The sequence below is a fragment of the Lissotriton helveticus genome, chromosome 5_1 (assembly GCF_964261635.1).
Source record: "Lissotriton helveticus chromosome 5_1, aLisHel1.1, whole genome shotgun sequence".
NCBI lineage: Eukaryota > Metazoa > Chordata > Amphibia > Caudata > Salamandridae > Lissotriton > Lissotriton helveticus.
In genome coordinates, this window is record NC_136065.1 from 614659312 (window position 1) to 614686909 (window position 27598).

The 27598-nt window shown below is 47.5% G+C and overlaps 1 protein-coding gene across 1 annotated transcript in view; it reads right to left on the minus strand.

Moving 5' to 3' along the window:
• CAMTA1 (calmodulin binding transcription activator 1) overlaps window positions 1-27138 on the minus strand; it is a 3172802-nt gene extending 3145664 nt beyond the window's left edge. The window contains exon 1 of the mRNA XM_078642975.1: window positions 26932-27138. Coding sequence (XP_078499101.1) covers window positions 26932-26956 — 25 coding nt within the window. The 5' untranslated portion in view covers window positions 26957-27138. The remainder of the gene's footprint in view (window positions 1-26931) is intronic.
• Between the last annotated feature and the right edge of the window lie 460 nt (window positions 27139-27598).

Below are 27598 nucleotides of genomic sequence, written 5' to 3' on the forward strand. Positions count from 1 at the left end.
TACCACAGGTATCCCCACATTACCGAATTGAATAAGTGTTCGATATCTAGGAATGCCAATGCGTACGATTCCCTTGCTTAGACTCTGGCATCGATAACATGGCACAGTCTACGTAAAATTATACATAGTGCTACTTTATGTACTTTGTGTAATGAAGCCATATTGATCTTCATGTATCAGGGTCGGCAAATACGGAAGTAGCCAACAGCCAACTCAGTATTTTTACATCTACATTCAGCAGTAAGAGCGGCCTATAGGACGTCACTTCCAGTAAACCCATGCCTTGTACCAGTACCATGTTAGCCTCACCCAGGGTGTCAGTAGACTCCATACTGGAGTGCTTTCTGGTCCACCTCCAGAAGTCATTCAACCAATACGTCAGCGAATCTATGATAGAATACAGCCCTTAGGCCATCACCTACCAGTGTTTTCATAGATTTACTTTACAAGTATATTTTTCCACTCTACACCAGTTATCTAGAAATATACTACTGTGCATTGCCATTCCTCAAGTCTCCGAGGTTGCGAGCTATATAGAGCAGTCGAGATTCGCTACTGGCCAGGTCAAGGACCAACTGCTGCTGCACTCCATAGGCGGTTTTTAGGCAGACCCGTCTGAGCACCACCTTCACTGCATTCCAGTCATGGACCCTGCTACTCGAACTACCCCAATTCTCCTGGAAATAATGAGTGATCTCTTTCCGTACCCTCAAACGGTTGGTCTGTCAGCACCTCAGCACACAAACGCCACAGAGGCAATATAGGGTGCATGCAGACCCACACCCCGAGTGATCAGATATATACCACGCCAAATAGGAAACCTCCCAAACTTGTTGAGCCAGTCCAGGGGTTACAAAAAAATAACCATCGACTACATGTCCCAGTCGCTGGGGTTTGGCAGGAAAACTGCCAGGTCCCCTTCCCTCTACACCTTAAGGCGGCGGCTGAGACCTTACAGCGGTTCCTTCAGCTGTCCAGTCATTTGTGGGTTGGTGTTCTCCCAGGGAAGTTTCCAATCATGCATCTCGTTAAGCACACAATTGCAATCACCCTCTAATACCAAGTCAGTTGCTGGATAGGGGGCAGCTGCCATCATGGTGAAGAAGCGCGCATAGTCAGTGTTAGAACCATATACATTCATAAAGTACACCTCCCGCCCATCTAAGACTCCAAACAGAATAATGAAACGGCCCACCGGATCCAGCAAATATCACGGATGCTGAAAAGGTACCCCAGGAGCCAGATCATAACATCCCGTGTGTAGCCGGAGTACGATGTTGCTGACCCATGAACTTTTTGCGTAAGCTTGAAACACAATTTCCCCAAACATGCGTTTCCTGCAAGAAAGTGACAGACATACAATATCGTTTGAAGTACCCATCCACTCTTCATCGTTTCTCTATCAGTGCAAATCCTCCGACATTCCATGTCAGGAGTTTAAACATCTCAACTGTCCTCAACTACAGTCACACAGCACAGGATCCAGGTCCTCAACCAAACCCAGCCACCTCACATATCCTGTCATTCATCAATATGAGCAGCCATTCATCCCTTTAAACAATGCAATAAAAAAACGTCATCACCCCCCCACCCCCAACGCCCCCTCACCCCATGGGCAGTAACTCAAACTCGCCCTATCCATTACTAGGCAGTCCAATAACCTGTGGCTTCCACCCCATATCCATTGCCCTGTATACGTATCAAACCAAGAATATAAGTAACTAACTACACGCTTTGTTAGAGTACCCTTCACCAGCTGCAAGGAAGCGCCCCTGTATTGCATCCCCAGCCACCAGACCTCTGGTCCCTACTGCCCCTGTCCATCCACCCCAACCAACATGCAAATGGTCAAACATTAAGTATGCTGTCGCCAAAACGTCTCCCCTGCAAGAGAAAGGGATGGGGTTTTTGAGACATGAAAACAAAGGAGAGAAAGAACATTCACCATATATAACTTTCAATAATTCTAGGCTTTCCAAGTTGGTAATCAGGGCTTTAGGATAAAAAAAAAAAAAAAAAAACACACACACAGCGCCCCAAAGTAGAAACTCCCAACACACAGTTCCAATAGAAGAACCCACTGCCGCAGGCTCGCATGTACCACAGCATCCACAGGTCTCTCCATGGGGCACTTCAATGTGTCTGTACTCACTGCACACCACACAAACACAGGCGTGGCCCAATCCGGGCCACTTCGGCTGTTCAAATGCGAGTCTTGGGAAGCCAGCATGACCTCAGTGTCTCAACGGGTGCCATCTGAGCATACCACATTAAGGCCTGGCAGGCTCAAGTAGTTCAAGCGGCTGTTCCTCACAGTTCTTCACCTTACACAAGCAGACTATCTGTACTGTCAGTGATGGGGTCCCAGTTAGCTCCGATCTTTGCAAGGGGTCCCCAGGCAATGTTTCTACCTAGTCACTGGCCTCGTCTGCCACGCGGAAGTGCACCTTCCCACAATGCACCATCCAGAGCTTAGTTGAAAACATCATGCTGTATCGCAAATTAAGGACAAGCAGTCTCCTTTTACCTACTAAGAAAGTTTCTCACTGATTTGGAACCCTCAGGGTGTAGTCCGGAAAGATAGGCATTAGGCGTGCTTCACAGTCAGTTCTGCGCGCACTAGCTGCAAGAACGCATCACAACCTCTGTAATGAAACAGATGGGCAATAGGAGCCCATTCAACCGTGAACAATTTTAATAACTGATGAGGATGCATGATTTTGGCAAGCCACTCAGAATAGGAGTTCAGCGCACTGACCCTCCCCCTTTACAGGAAAACCCAGGAACCACAGATTATTCCTCCTGGATCGTCCCTTGGCATCTTCGATACGGTCTTCTACCCTCGCTGATAATTTTTGCAGAGAGGACTTGAGGATAGCCTCTCTTCAAGTCCTCCACATGTCTGTGTGGTCATCACATGATCTGCCACTCTGCTAATGTAAGCTCTGAGCAAGTTCATATCCATTGCCATAAGTCTTTTTTTTTTTACCAATTCCGTTGGGAACCTTGAATGGCCTCCATCAAATCAGACAGCAATGGGTCTCCCACCTGGCTCTCCACAGGTTGTGCCACCAGGGACTTAGACTGCCCTTAACCCGTCTTTTCTGGCACTGGGGCTGCGCGTGTGTATTTGTCCATTTTGTTAGTCAGGGCCAATGTCCCCCCCTTTATCCTTCAACATGGTGTATCTTTGCATAAAAGTCACCACGTCTGGTGCCCGGCTCTGTCCAAATCTCCTTGGCCTCTCCCCGTAGCGACAACCAGCAGGGGCGAATCACCAGCACTAAGCGGGTCAGGGTCTCATAGGTCCAGTGGGTCTACTTCATGTTCGGTATGGCCATTGCAATGGAAACTAAATGTCAGTTGCTCAGGAAACAGGGGGACACTGCCCCTGAAGGGCATACTCACAGCTGCATACGCCCATCAACCAACACGCCCCTTTCCGCTGTATGGGGCGTAGCTCCAAGACACGCCCTTTCTTGCAAAGCAGGCCCCTCAATGTCCAAAGCCTGCAGAGCAGCAGATAAACATTCCATTGGTGCTTCAATACAAGGGAGATGGGGTGGGAGTACTCCAAATAGGTTCTAACAATCACTACTGAGCCAGGTAGGCTATACAGGGACAGCGCGGCCACCGTTCTGACCCCCAAAGCCACCACCAGCTGCCACACACGTAGGAGGTCCATTTACTCTGCCCCTCATATAGGTATCCTGGGGCCAGGTCTTCATTCTTCCCCCAGCAGCAAACGCAGAATGTCCGGCGGAGCCTCCTCCAGGCCCCAGCTCAGCCAGACACCAATCTCCTTCTCCTGTTTATTAGTGCAAAAGAACACAGCACGTTTCTGCTAACCAGGCCCCTTTGTCAAGTTGAGGTTGCAAGCCCCACACACTCAGAAAAAAAGGCTTACGTTCATAGACATACAAGATAAACTAGCCAGGATAATTTCCTGGTGATGTAAATATCACCTGGAAATGACAATTAAATGCAAATTCTGAATACTAACTGCATAATTATCGCAAGAGTGATTAGTGCGGCTGTGTAACACAAAGTAAAATACTCAAAGCGTAATCATGTACAATTACATATAGACATAGAAGATATGATTGAACAAAAGAAAAGTTTGGCAGCAAATCTTAGTAAAGTATGCATGTAATCGTGATTACATCGGTGCTAGCACAGCTGCTACAGCCAATCAATAGTGAAAATTCACGAAGACACTTATGCCGTGCCAGACTAACTAGTTCGGACCTGTGTGACCTTGGTGATGATAATCACCATCGGAAGGATGCTGGGTTGAACAGCTGGTCACTCTTCAGTGATACAGAAAAGAAATAATGATTGGATGATGACTGCATATTTTAATGAAGTGTCATATATGTCACTAGAATTGAATCAGTGTGCTGCTGGCACCGCTATGGTAATTAATCAATCCTTTTCATTCCTGTGTGGGACTGATGGTCTTTATGGATACTTTGACTGAGCTCAAGCCACCCATGGCACCAGCATCGCAAGGCAGAGATCATTTCATTTGAGTTCTTTTCGTCATATACATACATCTATCTATATACACAGACACACACATATCTCTCTTTCACCTTAAAAAAAACCAAAAAAAACCTCAGTGGTTTTAAGATGGAGGGCCTCCTCAGCAAAGACGAATTTCTATTTCTCCACCATGAAACACCGGTCCTGCCAGTACTCTACTTTTTACCCAAAGTCCACAAGGGTACTCACCTGTCCCTGGCCGCCCTATCATTTCCGCATGGGTCCAGATGGCCCCATAAAGAAGATAAGGAACCTTTTATGCCAGCAGGAAGTCCGGGCGCCCAGTCTGAAAAGGGCGGGGCTTACAGACAAAAGGCTGTGTCATGGCGATCGCTTGTTTGGCATGGTTAGTCGTGTTGTTTACTGAATTGTTCTCCAATACAATTTGTTTTAATTAAATGTTTGCATCTTTGATTCTGACTCCAGGTGTGGTTCTGGTACTTCTTCGAGGGTCGTGCGTCACTTTGCACCTGACAGTGTTGCACTCCGCTCTTCTATCCGATCATGTGTTTGCTTTTGGAATTCGGGGTTAGGGTTTCTTTCTGGCTATTGGTCGAAGACTCTCCTGAAATTAAACAGTCTTTGCACATCAACAGTCACGCAGAATTCAAAGAGGGGGGAGGGGGCTGGGTCAGTGTCCACGTCTCTGACGCAATTTCACTTGTGCGTTCAAGTGAGCAAGTTGGTGTGCGTCCACGTAAAGAGCTGGAACGTGTTACTTCGTCGACTGCCACAGGTCTGGTTACTTCCGGTCATATTGCATGGGAGAAAGATGCAACAAGCATTGGCATAGCCAATAGGTCTCGCTTGTGGGACCTTATAAGTATTTAGTTTTGCTGATACACCTCCATTTACCTTATTCTTTCACCTTATGTGTTTTCTCCTTGCATTTTGGTGTGGCACGTCATTTTCTGTCACTGGAAATTGGGCCATCACCTGTGCCCTTAGATTGTCAATGGGTTATTTCTTAATGGGGCATCTTTCCACAGTTGTATTACGAAAGTGTATTGTCATAGTTACTACATTGTCTTCTAAAATGCATTGTTTTCGTTCATTCGTAAACGTTTGTTAGTGAATACATTTTTAAGGTAAGGTAAAAGTAATCTCATGCACACATAAAACGCGTCAGCAGGAGTTCTGCTTATGATGTGTCATTTGGATTTTGTGCTGATGAGCTCTACATTTATACTGTGTGCGAAAAATTAAATCCAGGCTGGGGCTTGTTTCAGAAACGACACCTATGAACTTTACCACTAAGAGTGAAAGTTCGCGAAATATGAGCCGTAATTCAGTGCGATTGGAATGACTGCATGAATGAATGAATGTATGTATGACTGTTGAAGAACCAACTGCCAAAGGAAGACGAGTGCCTACTCCTTCATGTTGATACTTTTATGTTATATCCCTTTCGTGTCGATGCTTATTTGTTCCATTCCGGCTTGTTGGTGCTTCTAAGCGCTATGTTCACGATGCGTTGCAGAATGTAGACGGGGAACAGATAGATTCAAAGTACTGAGCATGTCTGGCCTACATTCTGCCAATTTGCCGCTTTTACACTATTCAGAAAAATGGCACACTTCTAATCATGCGAGCTTCGATTACCTTCCAATGTGTTAATGTCACGGTTCATGGAATGACGCAAGTTAGATTCTTGGGTGTAACAAAGCAAGCTGACATGTCACAGCGGTCGGTCACGAGAGAGATCGCGGGACAGTCGAGCAATTGAGACAAAACGTAAGAGAAAGTGTGACCTTTTTTGGCTGTTCAGCCAATGAAGAACTGGAAGAGATCCAAGCGAGGAAGGCAGCTAGGAGGATATCCCGGAAGGGGGGGGGGGGGCATTTAAAGGAACTCTTGATTCGCGGAATTAAGCCAATCAGAAAGCCCCGTGCATAGGTGGAAAGATGCACGTGGGCAAGTGACGTGGCGAGCAGGCGGGGTCATCGGGAAGGATCAGAGTCCACGGAGACACAAAATAAAGATTAAGGGAACTTCTAAAAAGAAACAGAGGAGTTCAAGAAAATGAATAAATAAATAAATAACTCTCCAAACAAGATCACACACGCTGGGGAGACATAAGACAAGGGAGAGAACAACACGAGTGGTGGGGGAACGCACGCACGGAGACAAAGTGAAAAAAAAAACAACACGTACCTGATAAATGCAGAGCGGCCGGGAAACTGAAAGTACGGCCGGCCTGCGGCCGGCCATGAATAATTAGGGGAGGAGAAGCCCTTTGATGTGCTGTGCTGCGTGAATGCGCGTTCGTGTTTGATCACGTGGTTCACGTGAACTTCAAGAAAACGGCAGCGGAAAGCCCTTAGTTTGACGAGGATTTTGGCTACTTGAATTCTCGATCCGCTCGATGTGCTTGTGCGCATCGATATGTCGCGAGACCTAAAAATGCGACAAGGGCGACTTGTTGGTTCTGTAAATAACCCAAAGCTGCTTTGTAGGACTATTATGGTGTGCACTTGCATGGAGTGATTTAATGGGCCGCCCTTTAAGTGCTTCATAAAGACCCGCGTGGCATTCTGTAGTCTTGTGGGTTTCTGGAAACAGTCTTAGTGATAAATATCCCTGGAGAAGAAGAAATTGTGGTGAAACCCAACTTTTTTTTCCTAGTATGACTGCTGTTAAAAGCCACACACGAGTGCCTGGTGGGATTGCGAGTGCCCAAACTATGGCAAGCGCAAATCTCATCTTCTTAGTAAACAAAAGAAAAGTTCAATGAATATTGGAGCGCGATTGTTACGCAGCACACCGCCTTCACCTCTCTAGACGCTTATGAATATGAGCTCCTCCATAAACCTTTGTATACATTTGTGTTTCCATCACTTAGCGCCGATCTGGAATGTATTTTTACCCTGCTCCACACACCAGCACAATAACCCACTTCCACAAGCCACCCTTTGTCGTAGATCAGGGGCTCTTTTCTGGCGTGTTCACTCGCCGCCCGTATAGGGGGGTGTTTTGTTTTGCTTGTTGCAGTGTTTTCACATTGTGCTGCTGAAAGACACGGGGCACGTCACTGACTAGAATTGTGCACACTATAAGATGCACGAATGTGCGCAGAGGGGCACCCTGGCAGCTCTGTAGGTTACATCTGCTAGAAATGACCGTGCTCATCTTGGCTCTTTACTTCAAAGGAAGTTGGATTCACAAAGACACGTAGAAGTTCTTAAAGATCACCCCTTCGCTACTCTCTCATCCTCATGATAGATGTGGTGTAATTCTAGCTCCCCCACAGCTAAAAGCTCTGTCAGCCTCTGAGCAGGAGTGAGACCCGCTACAAGTAAACCACCCCGTCCCAGAACGGGAGTCCCGCAGTCCGACTGACGCCTCAGGACTCCTGTGTGTCACACACACAGAGCCACACACACACACACACAGAGCCGCACACACACACAGAGCCACACACACACACAGAGCCACACACACACACAGAGCCACACACACACACACACACACACACACAGCCGCACACAGCCGCACACAGAGCCACACACAGAGCCGCACGCACACACACACAGAGCCGCACGCACACACACAAGAGCCGCACACACACACACACAGAGCCGCACACACACAGAGCCGCGTGCGCGCACACACACACAGAGCCGCGCACACACACACACAGAGCCGCGCACACACACACACAGAGCCGCGCACACACACACAGAGCCGCGCGCACACACACAGAGCCGCGCGCACACACACAGAGCCGCGCGCACACACACAGAGCCGCGCGCGCACACACAGAGCCGCGCGCGCACACACAGAGCCGCGCGCGCACACACACACACAGAGCCGCGCGCGCACACACACACACAGAGCCGCGCGCGCGCGCACACACACACAGAGCCGCGCGCGCGCACACACACACAGAGCCGCGCGCGCACACACACACAGAGCCGCGCGCGCGCACACACACACAGAGCCGCGCACACACACAGAGCCGCGCGCGCACACACACACAGAGCCGCGCGCGCGCACACACACAGAGCCGCGCGCGCGCGCACACACAGAGCCGCGCACACACACAGAGCCGCGCACACACACAGAGCCGCGCACACACACAGAGCCGCGCACACACACAGAGCCGCGCACACACACAGAGCCGCGCACACACACAGAGCCGCGCACACACAGAGCCGCGCACACACACAGAGCCGCGCACACACACAGAGCCGCGCACACACACAGAGCCGCGCACACACAGAGCCGCGCGCGCACACAGAGCCGCGCACACACACAGAGTCGCGCGCGCACACACACACAGAGCCGCGCACACACACACAGAGCCGCACACACAGAGCCGCGCGCGCACACACACAGAGCCGCGCGCGCACACACAGAGCCGCGCGCGCACACACACAGAGCCGCGCGCGCACACACACAGAGCCGCGCGCACACACACACAGAGCCCCGCGCGCACACACACAGAGCCGCACACACACACAGAGCCGCGCGCACACACACACAGAGCCGCGCGCACACACACACAGAGCCGCGCGCACACACAGAGCCGCGCGCGCACACACAGAGCCGCGCGCGCACACACAGAGCCGCGCGCGCACACACAGAGCCGCGCGCGCACACACAGAGCCGCGCGCACACACACAGAGCCGCGCGCACACACACACACACACAGAGCCGCGCGCACACACACACAGAGCCGCGCGCACACACACACAGAGCCGCGCGCACACACACACAGAGCCGCGCGCACACACACACAGAGCCGCGCGCACACACACAGAGCCGCGCGCACACACACAGAGCCGCGCGCACACACACAGAGCCGCGCGCACACACACAGAGCCGCGCGCACACACACAGAGCCGCGCGCACACACACAGAGCCGCGCGCACACACACAGAGCCGCGCGCACACACACAGAGCCGCGCGCACACACACACAGAGCTGCGCGCGCACACACACACACAGAGCCGCGCTGTGTGTGTGTGTGCGGCTGTGTGTGTGCGGCTGTGTGTGTGCGCGGCTCTGTGTGTGCGCGGCTCTGTGTGTGCGCGGCTCTGTGTGTGCGCGGCTCTGTGTGTGTGCGCGGCTCTGTGTGTGCGCGGCTCTGTGTGTGCGCGGCTCTGTGTGTGCGCGGCTCTGTGTGTGCGCGGCTCTGTGTGTGCGCGGCTCTGTGTGTGCGGGGCTCTGTGTGTGCGGGGCTCTGTGTGTGCGGGGCTCTGTGTGTGCGGGGCTCTGTGTGTGCGGGGCTCTGTGTGTGCGGGGCTCTGTGTGTGCGGGGGTGCGGCTCTGTGCGGGGGTGCGGCTCTGTGCGGGGGTGCGGCTCTGTGCGGGGGTGCGGCTCTGTGCGGGGGTGCGGCTCTGTGCGGGGGTGCGGCTCTGTGCGGGGGTGCGGCTCTGTGCGGGGGTGCGGCTCTGTGCGGGGGTGCGGCTCTGTGCGGGGGTGCGGCTCTGTGCGGGGGTGCGGCTCTGTGCGGGGGTGCGGCTCTGTGCGGGGGTGCGGCTCTGTGCGGGGGTGCGGCTCTGTGCGGGGGTGCGGCTCTGTGCGGGGGTGCGGCTCTGTGCGGCTCTGTGCGGGGGTGCGGCTCTGTGCATGTGTGCGGCTGTGCATGTGTGCGGCTCTGTGCATGTGTGCGGCTCTGTGCATGTGTGCGGCTCTGTGCATGTGTGCGGCTCTGTGCGGCTCTGTGCGTGTGCGCGGCTCTGTGCGTGTGCGCGGCTCTGTGCGCGGCTCTGTGCGTGTGCGCGGCTCTGTGCGTGTGCGCGGCTCTGTGCGTGTGCGCGGCTCTGTGCGCGGCTCTGTGCGTGTGCGCGGCTCTGTGCGTGTGCGCGGCTCTGTGCGTGTGCGCGGCTCTGTGCGTGTGCGCGGCTCTGTGCGTGTGCGCGGCTCTGTGCGTGTGCGCGGCTCTGTGCGTGTGCGCGGCTCTGTGCGTGTGCGCGGCTCTGTGCGTGTGTGGGGCTCTGTGCGGCTCTGTGCGTGTGGGTGCAAATGCAATAGGTCTCGCATTTGCGAGAGATTAAGCTATTGGCATTGTAAATGACAATGACATTTATTTATGTTTTCAAAACCAACACAAATAAAAATGTTGTAATTTACAATGCCAATAGCTCTAACTTTTGCAAAGGCGAGACCGTTGCATTGTAAATGCTTGTTTACCATTAGCAGCAGGCATGCGCTTGCATCCTTTTTTGACTTGCATTTAGAATTGGTGTCTAACCCACCTACCCCTTGGATGTACATTATTTCCACTTTCCAAGTGTTTTAACTTTCTCCACTCACCGTTGGCTGTCTTCACACAGCTTGCCCCTTCACCTGTTGGGTTTCTGTTTGGACTGTTTAGGTCTCCTGGCGTTAACAGCGCATCAGCGCTGTGTCCGCCAGGAGATCTTTTGTTGCCGACTCTGCTTCCCAGGAGACAGCACCTGGCCGCGCGCATTTCGCAAAAGGCGATCGGGCAGGCCACGCGCGAACGCGCTCGCCGTGGCTGTCTCCTGGGAAGCGCAAACATACACAGGCACACCTCCGCCTGCACGCATGCGCACACATACACAAGCACACATACACGCACGGAGAGACATCCCCCCCACCCCTCCGCCGTCGCACACACAGACACACGCACACGCACACATACAGGCATCCCCCCCTTCCCCGCTCACCGGCACTCTGGACTTGTGCAGCCTCCGACCGCGGGGCTCTCCCTCGGGCATGGGAGCCCCGCGTCACCACTGCTCCTCCAGGCACTCCGTGGGCGCGGGCTTCACAAAACGGAAGTCCCGCCCCCACCATAAGTTTCGTTTTTAGGAGTGCGCGCGCAGTAGCGTCCTCCTCCCACCTCCTCCTTCCACTTATGTTTTAGGTCTTTGTGTCTCATTCGTGTGTCACAGGTCAAGAGCAAATGTGAAATGTTTTTTTTTTCATTACAACCGCCACAAGAATGCATTGTTTGCTTTCTAAAAGCAGGGCAGATCTTCTGAGGGCATATTTTTGCTGTTTTTTGTTCACGTGAAGAAATTATAAAGATTAATTAATTTTTACCTTAAATCACTCCAGCTGGGTACAACGACAGCATCATAATGAAAAGCCCCATATTTTCCTTTCGCTTACATTTGTGTTTTCACAGTCTAACAGCCGTGGTGCACACCTCTGTGATTCCAGCGAAATACTTCTCTTGCACTGCTCTGAACCAGTTTTAGGCTGTTTCGTAAGGTCGCGACTGTGTGAATGCAAAATGTGCAGGCACTCGCTAAAGGTTAAAATATGCCGGGGGACATTTCTCTAATGTTATAAGCGGTGTTTTTAAATTGGAAACAGGCGCATCTGTAAGTTTTTTTTTCCCACCTGAATTCTGCCACCCTAGAGGCGCTGCAATTGGAACAGTGTTACACAGTTAAGCTACGTGTTCTGTCAGAACACCAACTCTCATTTCATTAGTACTGAAGTGGCCCCCTTTTTGGAGAAAAAAACATACCATCGGCTGCCAGCATTTAGAATTCCTATGGCTGTTGCTCCTCACGTTCTGTTGTTCTCGAGCACTATCGACTGTTTGACATTCATCTTTCTGAGGGCGATAAATTCTGTATCTTTAAATCTGATAATGCTAATACCTGTTCTTTTACAGCACCGAGAAACGGCCAGAATTAATTCGTGCAAACCGTATAAAACAAACTAATAGCAATAATAATGATAATAATAATAGAAAATATATTAATAATAATAATATGTATTATTCCAGTTGACCAAGTGCAAATGGTTTCTACTTGATTTCGTTTGCCGGCATGTCATTTTTTGGATCTCTATGGAACTGCTGAGCTGAAAATTACTTTTGAATTCTTATTCTTTCGGAATTCTCGTGTGATGTGAAATCAGTTAGGTATTTTTATTTAACCCGAGAGTTTGAGAAACTCTTGGGCCTTGAAAAACAATGTGGGTGGGGCGTCTAATTGGGCTTTGCACTGCAGCTGTATTGCCTGGCTGCCACGCGCGCCCCCCCTCGTGCCGCTAAGCACCTGCTTGGTGTGACTGCTGGAACGATTATTTATGACGTAGCACCACCTTCAATACAGAAACTCCGTGCACAAATGCATTGTGCAAGCGCCACAAAACTGCTAAATGCCGTAAAGGTCCAGCACCAGAAGCATCTTCCTGTATTTCCTGTCTCCAATGGGCCCATTGACTAGCTTGTGTAATTCAGGAAGAAGCTGGGCACTCTATTGGCACTTTGTGGGTTGGTGAGGTTTGAACTGTCTGCATTTGGATGTTGAGGTCTTGTGTCGAATAACTAATAGCTAGAATGAGGAAAAGCATGACCAGGGGTAGTGAAGATTACTGGTATTATCTGCAACCAGATGTCCCTTCCATGTCAGGCAGAATGATCAACAGCAGGGATACGGTGTCTGAAACTTTATTGCAAAATCGAAAAACCTCACACTTCTAAGTAAAAATGTTGAGTTTCCTGACTTTGCAACACTGCATTAGCAAACCTATCCGCTTCACTCTCCCATACTCTTTATCCGCAATTATTTGTTCAATAAACAACTTTTACAGAGTGACACGTCTTAGTCACATAGGAGTCTTATATGATTAAAGAAGACATAGATCGGATAAATTGATCATTGGTTTGCAGGAATAAGGAGATATATCCGGGGCTCGGCGTTATCCTTCTCATAGAATGGTTTCTTTTTATCATAAACATAAGTGCTCCTTTTTCCTTGGGCGTGGAGGCAGGCTTGGTGTCGAACCTCAGCACTGCTGTGACAGTGCTATGCATTTTTAGGTCTCCTGGCGTTTAACAGCGCGTAAGCGCTGTGTCCGCCAGGAGATCTTCTGTCGCTGACTCTGCTTCCCAGGAGACAGCACCTGGCCGCGCGCATTTCGCTACAGGGGGACAGCACACTACAGGGGGACAGCACACTACAGGGAGACAGCACACTACAGGGAGACAGCACACTACAGGGAGACAGCACACTACAGGGAGACAGCACACTACAGGGAGACAGCACACTACAGGGAGACAGCACACTACAGGGAGACAGCACACTACTGAGTGCAGAGTAGTGAGTGCAGAGTAGTGAGTGCAGAGTAGTGAGTGCAGAGTAGTGAGTGCAGAGTAGTGAGTGCAGAGTAGTGAGTGCAGAGTAGTGAGTGCAGAGTAGTGAGTGCAGAGTAGTGAGTGCAGAGTAGTGAGTGCAGAGTAGTGAGTGCAGAGTAGTGAGTGCAGAGTAGTGAGTGCAGAGTAGTGAGTGCAGAGTAGTGAGTGCAAAGTAGTGAGTAGTGAGTGCAAAGTAGTGAGTAGTGAGTGCAAAGTAGTGAGTAGTGAGTGCAAAGTAGTGAGTAGTGAGTGCAGAGTAGTGAGTGCAGAGTAGTGAGTGCAGAGTAGTGAGTGCAGAGTAGTGAGTGCAGAGTAGTGAGTGCAGAGTAGTGAGTGCAGAGTAGTGAGTGCAGAGTAGTGAGTGCAAAGTAGTGAGTAGTGAGTGCAAAGTAGTGAGTAGTGAGTGCAAAGTAGTGAGTAGTGAGTGCAAAGTAGTGAGTAGTGAGTGCAAAGTAGTGAGTAGTGAGTGCAAAGTAGTGAATGCAGAGTAGTGAGTGCAGAGTAGTGAGTAGTGAGAGCAAAGTAGTGAATAGTGAGTGCAGAGTAGTGAGCTGCCTCAAGTGAAGTACTCTGGTACCCAAGGATGACTAGCAAACAATATTATTCACAACGTTGCTTACTATTCAGCAACATTTGACAGTTTGCAAATCATCTTTATACAACAATTCAGAGTTTGATAACAAATTAATGTAACACATTGTAATATACAATGCCAATAGATCAAACTTTTATGCTGGGAGACCTATTGCATTGTAAATGCTTGTTTTAAGTTGGGACGGCTCTGTGGGGTAACATTGAGCGTCAGCCTGTTCATGTAAGCCACTGTGCTTTACTTGTGGGATTCCCTCAACCAGCACTGCGCTGTTATTAGGCCGTATGCCTTATTTTTCTTTGAGCTCGAACTTGCATCTCACCGTGTTAATGGCTTTTACCTCCCACGCTCGTCAGACTCTTGTGCGAATACAAGCAAGCCACGCGTCTCCTTCTCGTTTTTATTCACGCATCGCCACTTATTTCTGTTTTTCCCAGTCCTCAGAACCTCTCTTCCAGTCATCGGATATCTATCCATGACTTGGGGCACTACCGTGATTGTGTATGTCATGCACTAAAGTAAAATTACAGTAAACCACTTTGCACTCATTGTACTTTATAGTTACCGTAAAACATAAGCATTTGTGACTTTAAACGTAATGCAACTCACCTACCTGCCTATAAAGCTGCTACTTGTACATAGCGTGTTCATGTGATTAAGGCTGCAGGTCGGCATCCGAAACAAGTTATGTGGACCTGTTTAACTTGTGAATAAATCTCACTATTTCACCTGCAGCTGTGGTCTGTGCCTGTGTGTTCTTTGCTGTCTGCAACGGCACTTGCTGAGATATAGATATATATATATACACACACATACACATACACACACAGATCAACACATCTATACAGATACACACACACACAAATATCCACTCAAGCTGCACTCGTTCAATTCGGAGAAGGGGGGGCGGGGGGGGGGGAACAGCAGTTCTCAGTAAAACATGTTTTGTTAGCTATGGGGCGATGAACGTGATTCAGATCCTATGAGCCTTGTACACGATAGTGAAGCCATGTTAGGTGGTCATTTAAATACCTTAACATAGGTCAATACATAGTCATTAACAAAGATGAAGGACAACACCTGGAAAATATGGATACACCATCTTGGAATAGGCATAAATCCCATTGAAATGCTAATATACTATAACGCTTCAAACAGAAATTTATCTTTATTCATTAATTCTCAAAAATCGAGGTACCATTGCCTCAAAGATCAAAATATAATCGTACTCCCATTGTATTTTTCATAATTACAATATTTCCGCCATCCCAAGTGGGACTTTCCAAATTCAGTTGATAAAGCCCTTATACATCACCAAATGGTGTTTCAAACTACATGAAGCATTCAAATTAATTGTCTCCACTTCAATATTATTCTACTCCATATTACCCCTAGTGGGTAGGATACTATCCATCTTCATATTAGTCTTATTACCCCAGTGGGTTATTATTTATGCCAAGAAATGTCCATGCTTGTACGTAAATCCAAACTAAAATTAACCAAAATACACAACTGACAACTCATGTCTAAAAAGTTCATATTGCCGCTAATGGTATAACAAGCATTTGCAATGCAATAGGTCTCGCAGCATTCAAGTTTGAGTTATTGGCCTTGTATATGACAATGTGTTGCATGAATTTTTTTGCAAACTCTATATTGGCTGGTGGTGTTTGTGCCCGGTGAAAGCGTACACTGACGGATGGTGGTGTTTGTGCCCGGTGAAAGCATGCACTAACAACTTATGGTGTCTGTGCCTGCTGAAAGTGTGCACTGACGGCTGGTGGTGTGTGCCTGGTGAAAGGGTGCACTGGCGGCTGGTGGTGTGTGCCTGGTGAAAGGGTGCACTGGCGGCTGGTGGTGTTTGTGCCCGGTGAAAGCGTGCACTGACGGCTGGTGGTGTGTATGCCTGATGAAAGCGTGCACTGATGGCTGGTGGTGTGTGTGCATGGTGGAAAAGCGTGCACTGACATTTTTAAAAGTAAAGTGCGCCATACTGCGATTGCTACAATATTTATTTGTGGATGTGTTAACAACTGATGCGTGCACTGATGGCTGGTGGTGTGTGTGCCTGTAGAAAATGTGCCCGGCGCATTAAGAAAACAGTTGTGGCCACATCAAAGGGCTGCCGCTGGCTCCGATCAGCTGGGAGCCTAGAGCGCCACATAACCCCTAGCTAGCGCATTTTAAAATGTGTATATTGCTCTTCAGCTACCCAAGAGGTGGCAGGTTCACCAACAATGTATTAAAAATGGTTGTGGGGCTGCAGGAGCATGTCAGTCACACAGGAGACCCACAGAAGTTTATTATTGATGTATTTGATTGTGTCAATCAAAACCGAGGTATTTGATTATGTCAAAGGTGACCTGAAAAGTAATATCACCCATAATATGACAGATTATTTCGGTTTTTATGTCATCGGTGATTTAATAAGTGAGGTCATGAGCAGTGTAAGGAATGGTTACGATTGTGGCGATATAAAGGCTAATGAACATTAGGTATATTTTTTGTAATGTCAGTTACATACTGATGTTAGTAGACACGCTGAAAGACTGTTTCTTTTCTTGCACTACAACTAACAGACGCCCCTGCCTGAAGAACACTGCAGGTGGGTCTACACCACTTGCAAGGATGCTTTCTTCTACCGTAGGGCAGGACATGCTGAAAAGCTGTTTCTGTGCCACTACGGCTACTGGAGGACACTGTGGCTAGAGTGTTTAAAAGGGTGCTTCCTTCTCCAGCCACGCAGGACACTCTGAAAGATCGTGTATGTGCTTACTACAGCTTCCAGAAACCCTTGCCTGAAGGACACTGGGGGCAGAGATACAGTGCTTGAAAGGGGACTATCTACTCCTTCTTGGGTCTCATCTTGTTCTGTGGCCTGACTATTCCTAACCAGCATAGGTAAGCATGAAGCCACATCTAACATCATTCCTAATTCTGCTTGCAACAGCACTACCTTTTTTTTATTTTTTTTTAAAGCAACTCTGATAATACAAACAAATAAAAAGAAACAATACGAATAAAAATCTTAAATTTAACAAAGATTTGCATGAAGTCATATTAACAAATCAAACATTCCATATACATATTATAAACCTACAACAGCACTACCACTGCTATCAGCAGCATCCTTAAGCGGGCCATAGGGGTTGCCACGAAAGAGATTGTGCTCATGGAAAGTATACTTTCACTTGAGTCCAAGGGCATATTTATTCATCAAGCTAAATTGGACCTAACTGAGACTGGTCCTGCCTGTTGCTGTGTTGGGTCGGATCCTTGTGAGCCCACAAAGCTGAGCTGTGCCTCTAAATGCTCATTCCGTATTGCACCGGTCACTAAAAACAGAACAAAAGGGGCCGCTAAACCAGTAACAGCAAACAGACATCTGGGGCTGCTTTTACTGAGGCTGCTCCCACCTCTGCTTCAGATACCACAGAATCATGCTTTTTAAAGTGTGTTGTGATAAATTCAGTACGATTCTGAAAGATAATTTGCGACTGATTATAAAGCGTTTGGGTCATATTGAGTAATTTCTAATTGCTGCCAGATTCTTAAAGTCTCATGAGTTTAATGCTTCAGCGCATCAGGTGGAAAAACGCAACAGACAGTTCCCCCCCTAACAGAGAAAGTGGCCTCTGGTTGAATCCACCAGCCTTGCCGCACACTGTCGCTTCACACAACACATCTCCCTGTTAAGATAAATCATGCTCATAATACACCAAATCAAAGTCATACAGGAGGAGTGCATACGTTATCACCATTGGAGCGCCTGGCACAAGGGACTGTCCCAAGAAGCATCTATGGTGTAAAAACGAGCAACACTCGGTACTAGCCACCACTCCACGCCCGTATTTAGAACTACAAAGTGATGTCAGCAATATGGCGTCTGTAGTCTTTGTACAGCAGCAACGTGCGGCATGTGTATCTAGGAGACTTCAAAAGGGGAGACAACCTGAGCCCGAAAAGTCTCTGTCAGTCAAAACCGCACCTCCACAAACGAGTGTAGGGATTTAAAATCCGAATGCTCCCCAGATGCGCCGCAATGTCCTGACGTGTGATGAACTACAAATGACGTCGTAGCGTAGACGTTTGTAGTTCGCACTCCGGAAGCCCGCGCACGCGGATGGCCAGAGAAGCAGTGCTGGTGACGCGGGGCTCCCATGCCCGAGGGAGAGCCCCGCGGAGTCTGCAGAAGTCAACAAAGCCGGTAAGTGGGGCTTAGTTGGAGGGGGGATGCGCTTGTGTGTGCAGCAGCGGCGGCGGGGGGGGGCGGGGGTCTCTGTGTGTGTGTGTGTAGGTGCGCTCGTGTGTGTTTGTCTCTGTTTGTGCGCATGCGTGCAGGGGGAGGTGTGCCTGTATATGTTTGCGCTTCCCAGGAGACAGCCACGGCGAGCGCGTTCGCGTGGCCTGCGCCGCTCGCCTTTTGCGAGATGCGCGCGGCCAGGTACTGTCTCCTGGGAAGCAGACCCAGTGACAAAAGATCTCTGGCGAGACAGCGCTTACGCGCTGTTACGCCACGAGACCTAAAAAGCAGTACCATTTCTCGTCTAAATTTAACCCCTTTGGTTCTGTACTGTCCATTTTGCAGAATATGCCTAGCTTAGTTCTTGTTCTCAATCAATCAACCAATCAATTTCTTTATTCGGATACAGAGGAATATCCATGTTCTCAGTAGGGTGGTTGCTGCGAATGTTGTTCCCGGTTCACTTGTTTTTCAGACAAGTTTGTTTGTTATGGCTTTGTAGAAGACTTGCAAGTGCTGGATTTTAGTGCCTTAACACTATCCATACAGCTCCTCCCAAACAACACTCCTTTTATCCACTGAATTGGGCATATGAATTCCAGTATGGTCATGTCCAAATTGTGTCTCTCGCTCAATCCATCAAGTCTCAAGGTCACCCTTTATGGAGGACTAATCTGGAGGGCCATTAATTTTGATATTAGTACCTCTTAATATAAGACCTTTCATTTGAGGGGCAGATCTTTATCTGCATCAAGCGTTCATTTTTTGGCTACTTTTGTTTTAAAAAAAACTATTTGTAAAGCATATATTTTATATTATGCTCTCAATATTCGTGGGTGAATGGGTGGCACATCATACACTTCTCAATACTTACACAGATGCCAGCTGGACAACGTACACCTCAAACTAGCAAACAGCTTGAAATTGTTAGTTCCAATGCAAAATATCAGACTTTAGTCACTTCTCTACTGAATTCAACATGTGTATTTACCAGCCTGAGAGGTAAGAAAGGTGCCTGTTAACATGTAAAGAAATATTTCACCACAAATAAGTATAAAACGTGTGCGTCACTTAACCACCTCAACCCATGATTACATGCATGTGATTCCCTCAGTTACCTTTTCAACACCCATTGTTAGGTTGAAACAGAGGACGAGTGATAGGGCTACTTGTGCCTACATCTGACGCGGCAGTAACTGCCTTCCAGAGGTCAAACCATGTCCTCAAATCTCTTCATATGCTAATAATTAAAGGTACAAAAGGGGATGATGGACGGAGTGTTTGAGCAAATCAAACACTCACCCCCAGTCAACTGATCTGGGTTTAATCCACCATTCTTTAGCCCACTCAGCCACCCCAGTTCAGACATGGCCATATGCAAATCAGTCTGACCCTGTGCCTCATGCTCAGACGCGAGTCCCTTGCTCATTGCACCATCAGGATTCAAGCAAGCCGGGCCGAAGAAGGCTGTGATGCCAGAAACCGGTCCCCGGAAGCTTGTTTCCTTCCCAGTATAAGAATTGGCTTGGTAGTTTGGTTTGCCCTGTTCCCATCATGCACTGGGACAGGAACAGACTAATTTGCATATAGCCAGGTTCTGAGCTGGGATGGTGCATTGAGCTAAAAAAACGGTGATGGATTAAAACCATGATCTCTTGACTTGGTAAGAGTATTCTGCGTCATTCAGAAACTCTGTCCATCACCACCCCCCCTTTTCAAAACCTCATGGGAACAGTCCAGCCCGAACTGCCAAGCCATGTCTTCCCTGGACCGGAAACAAGCATCCTGGGACCGGTTTCGGATTCATAATCCTCATCAGCCAGGCTATCTTGAATCCAGTGGCCAAGTGAGCAAGGGACTCACGTCTGAGCATACCCTGCCACACTTAGGGCGAACAAAGAGATACAAAAAGGGGATGATGGACTGAGCGTTTGAGCAAATCAAACACTCACCCCCAGTCAACTGATCTGGGTTTAATCCATCACCATTCTTTAGCCCACTTAGCCACCCCAGTTCAGACATGGCCATATGCAAATCAGTCTGACCCTGTGCCTCATGGGAACAGTCCAGCCCGAACTGCCAAGCCATGTCTTCCCTGGACCGGAAACAAGCATCCTGGGACCGGTTTCGGACTCATAATCCTCATCAGCCAGGCTATCTTGAATCCAGTGGGAGCTGGGCTAGTTCTCTGAACTGCAGATTTAACCTGAGGTTTTTTTCTAAAAAGAACATTAGCAATGTGATATTCCTTCATCTGCCAAATGCAGTCACCCTTGTGTACCCTTATGATGTACACCATGCACTCCTACCTGCAATCTATCAATTAGTGCTAATTTGAAAAAAGTAAACAAAGTACTTCAGCTGACACCCATCATTCACTATAACATCGAAACACTCCTCTGGAGGTTAAACCAGAAGCCCAGTCAAATCTCGTGCCCTGCTTCCCCCAATGTTCCTGGAAAGCAACCCCATTCCCTGTGCCACTGTGGCAAAGGTGTTTTGGACCGAAATTCTACAGGGTTCCAAAGACGAAGACAGGTGCCAATAAAAGATAAAAGGAAAATGTTCATTCATCAAGGACATGCAGAGATGAGGAGACACCTTCGACATTAGGCAAAGGTGTTCTATGTGAAAGGGGTATTGGGCCTGTGGGATTTCACTGCCTCCAGCTTCGTTGTGGTGGGAGAAAAGCTGTGAGTGCATGAGTGATTGACAGTAATTTGATTAGGAGAGATCACCATAGTGGGTATTTATCATTAAAGGAGATAAAAATTAAAAAGTCGATCTTTAGAAGAAACTTAGAAAGACGAACGCAAAACTATTAACAATGTAGCACTTAAGCTATCCCTTGTATTTGGTTGTTTCAACAAGTATATTGCTCTGCAAAGCCAACCCGCACTATTGCGCCAGCAGCCAGCTCATCCTATAGCAGAGGTCCGTCTTGCTCCTATTCTAAAGCACCGGATTCAGTGCCACGAAAGTGAGCCTGAGCCCTTCACCTAACCTAGTCCAGAAAGTAGAGTATAAATGCACTTTCCCTCAAAAGTTGCATAAGATGTCAGACTTCAGACATTATAGGGGGCAGTTTCCTGTCCGTCTCCCATGTACATGCTCTGTTCTGTCCGAATATTTCTCAAAATATATAAACAAAATTTTAGCTATTCCAGTCTCCAATTCCTCGTCATCATTCTGATGTACTCTCCTGCATCCTTACCCAACCTGCTCCTCCCGCCATACCTCCTGACAAGATGTCAACATCTGGCATCTATAATGCACTAAAGCTCCATCCAGTGATATATTAGTATTTTGAGAAAAGCCCATTCCAGACAAATCAATGCCGAAACAAATCAAAACATTCACCCCCAGTCAAGAGATCTGGGTTAAATCCATCATTCTTTTGCTCACCATGCCACCCCAGTTTACACCTGGCCTTATGCAAATCAGCCTTGACCATGTGCCTCGTGGGAACAGTCCAGCCCAAGCTGCGAAGCCAGGTCCTCCCTGGACCGGAAACAAGCATGCTAGGACCGGTTAAGGGGTTTCACCCCTCATCAGCCAGGATAGCTTGATTCCAGTGGCACAGTGAGCCCTGGACCCACGTCTGGGTATACCCAGCGCACTTAGGGCGAAAAGGCAAAAGACAGATAATTGATAAACGGAATGCAGAATAAATCAAAACATTCACCCCAGTAAAGAGATCTGGGTTAAATCCATCATTCTTTTGCTCGGCATGTCACCCCAGTTTAGACCAGGCCATATGCAAATCAGCCTTGACCCTGTGCCTCATGGGAACAGTCCAGCCCGAACTGCCAAGCCAGGTCCTCTCTGGTCCAGAAACAAGCATCCTAGGACCAGTTGCGGGCTTTCAGCCCTCATCAGCCAGGATAGCTTGATTCCAGTGGCATAGTGAGCCTGGGGCCCATGTCCGTTTAACCTACTGGTGGCTTGTATTCAGGTCAATAAAGCCCAGCAAGTGGCCTGCAGAGATTATCTCTTAGGAACCTAAAAGAGGCCTCTATCTAGGTGTTCCATTCTGAGAGTCCTTTACCGTATATATGGATTATATGTAAGAAAGATAACACTAGTGTCCGGAGCATGTCATTAGCTTATAAGGCACCATACAAACTGAAAGCCGTTTCAAAACGTTCTATTTGTTTTTTCATTAGGTCAAATGCAACAAAAAAAAAATCATAATGCGCATAAAGTGCAACGTATGCATAACTTGCTAATAAAAACGTACATGGCATACCTTTCACACGATCCTTAAATTAAGTTCTACACAGACACCACTACTATGCTAGATGATGTATGTTCCTTTTAACTGCCCTATGGCACCGACAGCGATGGTAGGATGGACAATGTGATCATGCCAGTATTAAAGACTCGCACCAAGGATACACAGACGTCACCTTTAAGATGTACAGCTATAGATCAAACATATGAAAGTGACTAAAGAAACCAACTAGAGAAAACTCTTTTTTCACTTATATACATCTACCTGCAAAAGATCCAGATTTTGCATAAAACATGCATGATCAGTTGCATCGTTACATAAAATGGCCGTCTTAAAAAAAAATAGAATGTTAAACGATAAAGGGCTCTTTGTACTTCTAAATCTAATCCATCTTACCTGCCCTCTGTAACAAACTAGGACAGACGTATCTTGGAATGAATATTTAATAAGTTGGTTCGGCCTCGCATATCTTGAATTTGAATTAATAAATGTGGTATGTTAACTAGACAACAAGCAACCGAGCAGTGGGACAGATCATGTGCGTTTTTGACTCAAATGCCAACCTGTCTTCTCGACACATAGAACCCTACAGATTTAAAGATACACCAGGCTACTTCTCTTTTCATGAAAATTTAGCTTCAGTCGAGTGTCATGGACGCTAAAGCCAGATTGGAGAACACGTTTTCCACGGAACTGCTACGTTTACTAAAGAGGAAAAGAAAAATTGCCCCGCTCAGTGAACACGAGCTAAAAGAAAAGTGACTACAAAACACTAGCCACGTGGATAACTTATGCTCCTGACATTTGAGCTCCCGTTTGTTTATACGAGGTTATTTAAAAAACATGTTCTAGCAACAGTACTTCTCCACACATGCATTAACGGTTACAGCAGCACCACCCCACCCCTCCCTTCGCCATGTGCTTAATCTACGGCATGTATAATACGTATGGAAGTGAATACACACGTTCTAGGTCAGCTATATCTATGAACAGAAATAGGGGACTCCGTCGAAAAAAATACAAAACGGGGCATTTTTATAACAAACTCACTCAGGTTCTCCTGAAAAGCTACGCGGACATCATATTAAAATTGCGTGAGACAGTTTTTTTTTTGTGGTTATCAAAGCATTGCACAGTTAGCATTTCTGAATGGCTCGACGCATGCACACGTGGGAAGAACAGCGACGGTATAGTTAAAGGAGGGTACTTTCAACTTTCGAGTCATCATCCAAGGGCTATACTGCACAAAAATAATACAACTTCATCTGAAAGAGAAGTCAATTATTAACAAAGATTGCATTGATTTGCAATGCAAAAGCACCTGTTTCATCGGTGAATCGAATGCATTCTATGGCGCCAGCGGATTCCACGGCAGCAATCTCTGGTAGTTCATCACTACCCCCTTGTGGATATTCAATAACGCGAAATCCTTACCGTGGAAATACAAAACACCCCTGCCAATGTTCAAAGCTGTCAAACTTTGTAAAACTAAGTCTCTAAAAGAAGAAAAAAAAACATGCTATCCCGTATAGACATATCTTTAGTTAAAGCTAACAAAACGTCAACTCCATCAACTAAATAATGTACATTGTGCCGAAAAAGACTGATATGCCGGAGGAATTAATTCTCAAAGAAAAAAAAAATCAAGGCAAGTAATATTTTTAAAAACCAAGGACTCACTGGATTTGCATTACGTGAGTGATGCAATACACAAACACCTGTTAACCCAATCTTCAATCTGATCTAAAACATATTGTTCTTTTGAAGATATAGCTAACCGTCCTGGTACTCTGAGCACTATATGTTTTTTTAAAAAGTAACATGCATGTTCATGCCGTTCGCCTACTCAAAAGCCATATCCAACTAGTAATAATAGGGGATTTAACAACTGTACGACTTTACTGGTTCCCGCTTACGGCACACAACAAGTGGCCAATAAATCGAGAAGAGAATACTATACAGTAAGTTTAAATTTGAAATAAGTAAAAATTATCCATGGGTGTCCATAATTAACACATACAAGCAGTAAGACACTAATTCATTTGAAACGGCTAGTCTGTGGCAAGCCTTCCACGCTCAACTACTAGGAATGTGTTAAACTTTTTTTATTTTTAGAGTATATCAGCTCAACTGCAATTGAAGGTAAGGATTGTTACTTAAACACCTTTTTCCAAGTTTAACGCCATTAGGCACTTATGTTGTCAATTTAAATCCCAAGTGACCATGTATACCCTTTAGCATATACACTGTAAATGTTGACAGTGATATTAAATAATATAACTCTCACCGCAGCTTTTAAAACTTCGAAGGAACTGCCTACATCAGTGATCTACTGCCTCCCAAGTAATATCAAGTGCATAGCTCCATACTACAGTCAAACACGAGGAAACCAGAACAGGGTAAAAAAAATCAATCTTCGAATTAGAAAACTATGCAATAAGCAGTCCCTTTAAACACCTCGCAAGTGACAGTGAAGCAGAAAGACCTAATTAACAACTTAAAATCACAAGTGCATAGTCTTGCTGTGTCCCTAAGTCGAGTCAAAAAGTTTCCAAATACATTTTTATAAAGCTGGGTGCATTAATTTCTCAATCAAAAAATTGGCTATGCTGACAAGTTTGTATTTCTTTACAGCTCTCACTCTAGTCAACTAATGAAAGCAAAGAACGTTTAAAAGGATGACCTCCTAACATATGTCTCAGGGAATATTTGTATAAAATTCTGAATGTGATTGTACTCAGACCCCTTCATAAATTAGATGATCCCCAAAGAAACCTAACTCGAAGTCTGAGTAGTCAAACGTTAAGCAAACAATAGTTAGTTTTAATACGGGACATGGAGATCATTCCTCACTGAAAATGAGATAATTTCACTAACAAAGCGGCCTTCTGAACTAAAGTTATGGTCAAACTGTAGTTCTACGAGTAGTTTGAGGAGGTTATCAGTGCCTATTGACTTGAGGAACGTATTTTATTTTGCCATAACTTCATGCAATGACGAGACTTTAAATGGAGTTACAGGAATTGTAATGCATGTTTGTCAATAGTAAGATGGAGGATGACCCTCATTCACAGGCATACCTTCATACAAACTGAGCAACTCTTCACTTAAGAGTTAAGCAGTCATTCAATCATGCCCCTCACAGGCCCCTTCATTGCCATCATCCACAACAGTTACGCCCAAATGCATTGCTCCCACGCCTCACCTGTTTCCCTTTAATCGTTCTCAACACCCTTCCGTTACCCATTAACTAATCCCCCTTCCAAGACTCACATCAATACCATGGTTCTCTTACACCACTCACAATACTCACCTGTTCCGCTTTCGTCGCTCACACCCCCTCAAGTTGAAGTTCCGTCAATTACACAACTCACGGTGGGTGAGTAACAGTAACTCAACCTTACATGTTGACCTTCTGTCACTCTCTATCCTCACATGTTGTCCTTCCGTCACGTCACTCTCTACACTTGAATGTAGCTCTTACATCACTCAGTACTCTCACATGTTTACTTTCATCACTACACCACCAGTGGCCGATCATTCAGACACCTCAGAGGTCACATTTCTTTCACTCTTACCTTACAGCTGCCCCTTATTCACACACACACCACCAGCCTTCAATCGCAACCCCCAAAGGTCCCCTTGGCTTCTCAAACATACATCCCTCCCAAACCAGACTGCAATTCCACTTCAGTGACACCCTAGCACACCCCAAACCGCTCGCCATTGATACCTGCGGGCTTCTCACAAACCCACAGAACACACTCATGCCTCACTACGCAACCAACTACCCAGCAGCCTGTAACTTCTCCCAGCACTCCGTTTAATCACTCAAAATGCAAGCACACCTCGCAGCCCTTCACTTCCACGCACTAACACCACAAAAGACCTTCACTTTTCCTATCATCTCTTACCACACACCCTCTACACAATTACAAACCCTACACCCGCTGACTAACCCCCGTATGGCAGTGTCCCCTGGATCCCACGCTGGTAGTTCACCACCCAGATGTAATCCCAGGAACAGAACCAACAAACCAGCCCTCAAGACATCGCTCTCCTCACAGCCCTGGGGGCCTCACTCTTTCCCACGCGTTAGGGAATCCTAAGGGGGTGTGAATATCCAGTCTCCATCCCCAGGGTGCCCCAGGCAGACAAGCCCCTTCAGGCCTCCGCCCACAGACACTTCGCATACAGCAGCAGCGCTCTAATAACCCGTAAACATTCCAGTGTTCCCCTCCTTTACCTTCCGGCTTGTTTTCGGCAGCCATTTCCCCTCCGCGCGCCACATCCTCCTCCTCGCGACCGGTACCCCCAAGGCGCGCGCAGGAGCTGCTACACAGCCGCGCGCAGGGCTAGCGTGGGCGTGGTTTCGGAAGAGAAGGAGTCAACACCTTACCATCCCCACCAACCCGTGTTACAGTTGGCCAGACCGTCTCTGAGACGGACGTCAAGAGAGACCAATCACAATACAATAGAGGAGGCTCTTTCGGCTTTAGTGACGTCATAGAGTTGTCAGAGGGTGAGTATTAACTCCTCAAGCAGGTCTTATTGGTTGGTGGAATGTATTTCTCTCTCCTCCCGCCCCCTTGAAGAGGGTGGTCAAACGTGTGGTTCGCGCCCACTGACGCATGGATTCCCCGCCCTGCTAACCCCAAACAAATATTCTGAGTGGATGAGGTCTGGGAAGTAACTGTCAAACTGTAGTCCAATCAGAGAGAGAATCATAAGAAGGAGGTAGAAATCCGAGGCACACATTGGACAACGCGGATATTATTTCTTACGAACCATCAGCCAATGTTTGAAGGCTGTTGGTTTTTACTACGCTTGAGGTGGGTGGCTAGTAGCTGTTAATGGCGTCCCGCGTGATGGGAGCGTGCGTTGGTCTTCTCTTCAGCGAGGGCTACTCGTTC